This window comes from Pituophis catenifer, unplaced genomic scaffold (assembly GCF_029215685.1).
Source record: "Pituophis catenifer annectens isolate HBS135680 unplaced genomic scaffold, rPitCat1.0.hap2 SCAF_2, whole genome shotgun sequence".
NCBI classification, from domain to species: Eukaryota; Metazoa; Chordata; class Lepidosauria; order Squamata; family Colubridae; genus Pituophis; species Pituophis catenifer.
The window spans coordinates 280493818-280499817 of NW_027256882.1; the positions used below are offsets into that span (position 1 = coordinate 280493818).

Sequence of the window (6000 nt, forward strand, 5' to 3'; positions counted from 1 at the left end):
TTGGAAGGGACTTTGGAGGTCATCTAGTCCCAACCCCTGCTCACGCAGGAGACCTGTACTAGGTCTACCACCGAACTGCCAACCTTTCTAATCGACAAGCTCAGTGTCTTAGCCACTGAGCCACTTAGTCAGGCTATCAACCTACCTAGCTCAGAAAGTATTAACCATTGAAAATACAAAAGATAGATGACAGTAAGCGTTCAAAAAGGTATTGAACAAAACCCCCAGGACTACCTCTTTTTGAACAATTAAAAGCAGCCACCTTTTTTGCAAAGCTCATACAACTGTTTAGAACAATAATTATGGTAAACATTCCTGATTAATTCAACTGGAGTTGTTTCATATTCTAATCATTCATATGCGCATACCCACTTGGATACTAAATAAAATGATCAAACCATCAATCCTGTTAATGAATTTAATGAAAATTAATGTAAAATTTATAATAAAGGTGAGCGCCTACCACCTAAAACTGAAAGCTACTTCTTTTTCTGAGTATATAATAAGGTTGTATCAAATATTTTGAGGAGAAAATAATGATTAATGGAATCCTCCTGACCCAGTAAATAATTAAACTGAATTTTCCTGACTAGTGATATAAATCATTATTTAAATCAATGTTATTTAAATCAGATTTACCCTGTAACAAATTACCTGACTTTCACTATTTCTGCATTCCAGCTGGCTCCTAAAAGACAGCAAAAACAGGTGCCTTTAACTGTCTCAAAATAGCCATAATTTTATTTCATTTTTTTGTGGTTGTTTTGCCAATTCTCCAAAAGATTATTAATAGTTTTAATTTTCAAATATTTCATCACATAAAAATACAGATATACTTGTATTGTGTATTTGAGTCACTTGAAAACCGTATCAGATTAAAGCAAAACTCAAAAGCGGTTTAATACACTGAAGCCTACAAATTTGTTTATATTTATATTTATACACAGCTACAGGTAGTCCTCGACTTACGATCACAGTGGAGCCCAAAATTTCAGTTGTTAAGTGAGCCATTCGTTAAGTGAGTTTTGCCCCATTTCATGACTTTTCTTCCCACAGTTGTTAAGTGAATCACTGCAGTTGGTAAGTTAGTAACACGGTTGTTAAGTGAATATGGCTTCCCCATTGACTTTGCTTGTCAGAAGGTTTTAAAAGGGGATCACTGAACTTTGGGACACAGCAAAGTACGACCCAACTGCCAACTGTCTGAATTTTGATCACATGATTATGGGGATGCCACAATGGTCATAACTGTGAAAAATGGTCGTAAGTCACTTTTTTAAGTGCCACTGTAACTTTGAACGGTCATTAAATGAACTGCTGTAAGTCGAGGACTACCTGTAGTTTAATCCATACTTAAATGTGTTTTACCTGTATGGCAGTATGAGTGCAGGCTAGTTTTGTAAATTCAATGCACCTTCCATCATTCACATCCCAAAGGCACATTTCTCTACAGGAAGAAAAAGAAGGCAATGTAGGTATGAATGTTAAGCAATCATTATTTGGTACTCTCCCTGCCCCACAATTGTTTATTGATTGGTCATTTTAGGAAGAGGAGATGTAGAAGGATGATGCAAAAATTATACCTGGACTGCCTCTGAAGGCAAAAAAAATATTGCCCAAGCAGATTTTAAGGTAATATTTAATACTGTATTTATAAGAGACCTAAAATAATTCAGTCATCAACAGAAAACTTGGCTCAAAAAGAAAATCCTTACCCGCTTTCAGATGCACTCACTATATACTGTTTTTCACTTGAAGAACTGGCTTTGGATAAACAAGTGATTGATGCTGTATGACCAAACAAGAGAGCTCTAGGATTTATCTAGAATCAGGGAGAAAAAAACCACACAAATAACCCCATTATTCAATTTCAAATACAACTAAAAAAAAATAAAAAGCATTGTCAAAGGCATGAGAATAGCACAGACGTTTGTAAACTTTTCATACCTGTCGACCCTGAAAATGGCATATGGGTAGCCATATTTGATTGTAGTCTTTGTATGTTTTTTTTTTTAATTAGCTTTTAAGTTTGTAAGTAAATGAATTTAATAATACTTCAGGCTTATACTTGCTAACTGTTGAAAGGGGGGTTGTAAATATAAAGGGGAAATGTTGTGTCTAGGTTGCATTCCTTTCCTGTGGGAACAGAGAAGAAGCCTGCAGCTGGACGAAGGTGGAATCTGGAGTCACTGGACTGTTGGACTGAGGACTGATTGAAGATTGTGACTCGGGGGAAGTTTCATACTTTTGCTTTTATTGGGTGTAATTCTGGATCCTGTCCAGAGTCGGAATTACACCAAGCCCTTGCCAATTTAACGTGTACCTAATAAATAGACTTTGAAAATAGAATAGAATAGAATAGAATTCTTTATTGGCCAAGTGTGATTGGACACACAAGGAATTTGTCTTGGTGCATATGCTCTCAGTGTACATAAAAGAAAAGATATATTAGTCAAGAATCATAAGGTACAACACTTAATGATAGTCATAGGATACAAGTAAGCAATCAAATCATATTAGGAAACAGTCAATATAAATCGTAAGGATAGCAACAAGGTTACAGTCATACAGTCATAAATGGGAGGAGATGGGTGATGGGAACGATGAGAAGATTAATAGTAATGCAGTATTAATAACTAGTTTGACAGTGTTGAGGGAATTATTTGTTTAGCAGAGTGATGGTGTTCAGGGAAAAACTGTTCTTGTGTCTAGTTGTTCTGGTGTGCAGTGCTCTATAGCGTTGTTTTGAGGGTAGGAGTTGAAACAATTTATGTCCAGGATGTGAGGGGTCTGTAAATATTTTCACAGCCCTCTTTTTGACTTGTGCAGTATACAGGTCCTCAATGGAAGGCAGGTTGGTAGTAACTGTTTTTTCTACAGTTCTAATTATCCTCTGAAGTCTGTGTCTGTCTTGTTGGGTTGCAGAACCAAAAAGAAGATGGATACCTTGGACTTTATTATTTGGGACACGTTATTTGGAGGTTTCACATTACCTTTATTTCCCCAATTATGAGTGAATAATTACTATCTCAAGGGATTTGGAAAAACAAAGTATGAAAAGTTGAGAAAACATTATTCTTCATAATTTTGAAAAGTAGGTCGCACAAGTCATTCAAGCATGAAGACTGTCAATTTGGCAACAGCTATTCCAAACATGTGATCTACCATTAAGAGTGTTTATAACTGGTTTCCGAAATTATAATTGACTGTATAGGAAATGATCCAATCCTCAAGGTCTTTAGTCTGATGGCAACACTATGGAAGGTGAATAATTTGCTGCAACAAAGGGCTTTGATATGGCTTTAATTAATTCCAAATAAAAGGCATGCATCACACAAATCCTCTGCCAGATAAGTATCATTCATCTTGCTCTTTCAAAAATTATTTTAAAGGTAATGAATATTTCTTTGGAAGACGATTCCACAGGTTGATTTATTTACAATTCATGAAAACTGAAAACTGGTCCAATATGTGAAAGATGGTCAAGGTAGTCCCTTGGAGCTGTATTTGACACTGTGTTTTGCATTCCAAAAGAGCATCCAATTAGGCACTATTCTTTGTGTGGGAAACAAAAGAATCCAGTGCAATTGCACTGTTAGGAGGTACTTGCTAAGAAAGATTTTACAGCTTTTTCTTCTAAATGGATCACAAATTAAAACTGGGGAATCATCTTCTTCTTCTTGTGCCATATCCGTCATCGGACATTGGCTATCATGTTGGCAATCCTATTTTTATCAACAGTCACACAAAAAAGTGCTGTTGAATTTTGTCCAAACCAGTCCCCTAGATTTTGAAGCCATGATGTTCTTCTTCTGCCTGGACCTCGTTTGCCTTCAATCTTTCCCTGGAGGATTAAGTGAAGTATGGTGTATTTTCCTGGGTGTCGTATCACATACATACATACATACATACATACATACATACATACATACATACATACATTTATTTATTTATTATTTATTTATTTATTTATTTATTTATTTATTTATTTATTTATTAGTTCGATTTATATGCCGCCCTTCTCCGGAGACTCAGGGCGGCTTACAATGCATTAAGCAATAGCCTTCATACTTTTGTATATACCTGCTTAGTAGGGCTTTCAGGGGGCCCCAAGTGGTGTTCTTTTTTATACAAAGTCAGTTTATTGCCCCCACAATCCGGGTCCTCATTTTACCTACCTCGAAAGGATGGAAAGCTGAGTCAACCTTGAGCCTGGTGAGATTTGAACTTGCAATAATTGCAGGCAGCTGGCAACTAAATGCTACTTTAACAGCACTTAGTCCACTGCGCCACCAGGCTCCAAAATATTCTAACTTTCGCTTTTTAATGGTTTTGATGATTTCCCTTTGCTTTCCCAGGCGGCTTATCACCTCCTCATTTCTGATTTTGTCAACCCAGTTTATACGTAACAGCCGTCTGTAAATCCACATTTCAAATGCTTCTAGTCTCTTCAAGTGGCTTTCTGTTAGATACCAACTCTCCACTCCGTAGAGCAGGCTAGAAAAGATGTAACATCTAACAAGCCTGATTTTCAAATCGTAGGCTTATGTCGTGACTGCAGAAGACCATTTTTTTTAATCCGTTAGAAGCATGATAAAGCCAAAACTACGAAAATTGGGGAATAGCCTACTCAAAATTTGTATGGGATTAGCCACCTTTTTCTTTCTTATCTAATGTTACAAGCAAAAAACAGAAAATATATTCTTGAAAGTTACTTCCCTTTACCAGAACAGATATCACTAATACATTTAATATTAATATAATATTAATAATATTAATATTAATATTAAGGCAGTATTTATTTATTTATTTATTTATTTATTTATTTATTTATTATATTTCTATACCGCCTTTCTCCCGTAGGACTCAAGGCGGTGTACAGTCAAGAAAAATATAGACACACAAACATCATGTTAAGTTTCTTCATGAATATGCTGCAAATGCAACTGAATGTAATATCTGACCATATGAATTGAACAAAAAGGGATATAAAAGTATTCAATAATGATTTCAGACTTTAGGTTATTTGTTTGGTTATCAAAATTGCTCAAAGGTTTGGTCCGAATTACGAGCGCTCTGCATGCCTTGGAAATAAATAAATCAATAGTGCATTTTTAGAAGCAGGATTGGAGAAACAGAAACGGTGCATTCCAAAATCAGCATTTGAATTAGTTATTCTTTTTAAATTAATCTAAGCATGTTGACCTCCAAAGGGTCATAGGAGAAAGGAAGCCCTGCAGAGCCACTTTTCAAAAGAGTTCATTGATTTTCCATGATTTAATGATTTTTAAAAAAAAAACCAGCAGCCCCACAAAAGCAAGCTTATGAATATCAATAACATATATTGATTGTTCTTGTTTAGGAAGCAAGGATTTTCCCAGGAAACACAAAGATACTGTTAGCAATGCTTTTTCAAGAAATTACAAAACATGCACCCAATTCAAAGTGAACTGTATAGAAATGTACTTAAACTATACTTCTAAAACATTTCAAATAAAACTTATGTACTTAGACTATATTTCTAAAACATTTCAAATAAAACTTGTGTATCATTCTGAAAAATTTCCTAATTCCACAAATTAAACTTACTTCTAAATCTGAAGAGAGGTCCCATAGACATATCTGCCCGTCGTGACATCCTGTGACAATCATTGAAACATCATCCATTAATAGCGTAGCGGATACACAGTGAGTAGGAGCTTTGCGTCCCCACAGCACAACTGGCAGGACCAAACTGTTGCCCGCCATTATGGTTTCACGCCTGAAAATGCAATTAATATGGTTTCAACTGCAAAAGTTGAACATCAAAGATAACATAAAACATAAAGATAACATAAAAACATCAAGAACTCATTTTCTTTAGTAGGATTTTAGAAATATGATCTTGTGAACGTACAGCAAGTACATCTAAGTAGTGGTAGTAAGTGGATTGATGCCATCCTATGCTTCACAACTACAGATAACACAACATCGAAGGCATTTTAATTCTTCCAAATGAAC

The 6000-nt window shown here is 35.4% G+C and overlaps 1 protein-coding gene across 2 annotated transcripts in view; it reads right to left on the reverse strand.

Moving 5' to 3' along the window:
- The window catches only part of WDR7 (WD repeat domain 7), a 224561-nt gene extending 218808 nt beyond the window's left edge, over nucleotides 1–5753 (reverse strand). For both annotated transcript variants that reach the window (XM_070935976.1, XM_070935975.1), the window contains exons 1-3: nucleotides 5590–5753; nucleotides 1716–1822; nucleotides 1369–1447 (exon numbers count right to left, since the gene is read on the reverse strand). In XM_070935976.1, coding sequence (XP_070792077.1) covers nucleotides 1369–1447; nucleotides 1716–1822; nucleotides 5590–5748 — 345 coding nt within the window. In that variant the 5' untranslated portion in view covers nucleotides 5749–5753. The remainder of the gene's footprint in view (nucleotides 1–1368; nucleotides 1448–1715; nucleotides 1823–5589) is intronic.
- Nucleotides 5754–6000: the final 247 nt, after the last annotated feature.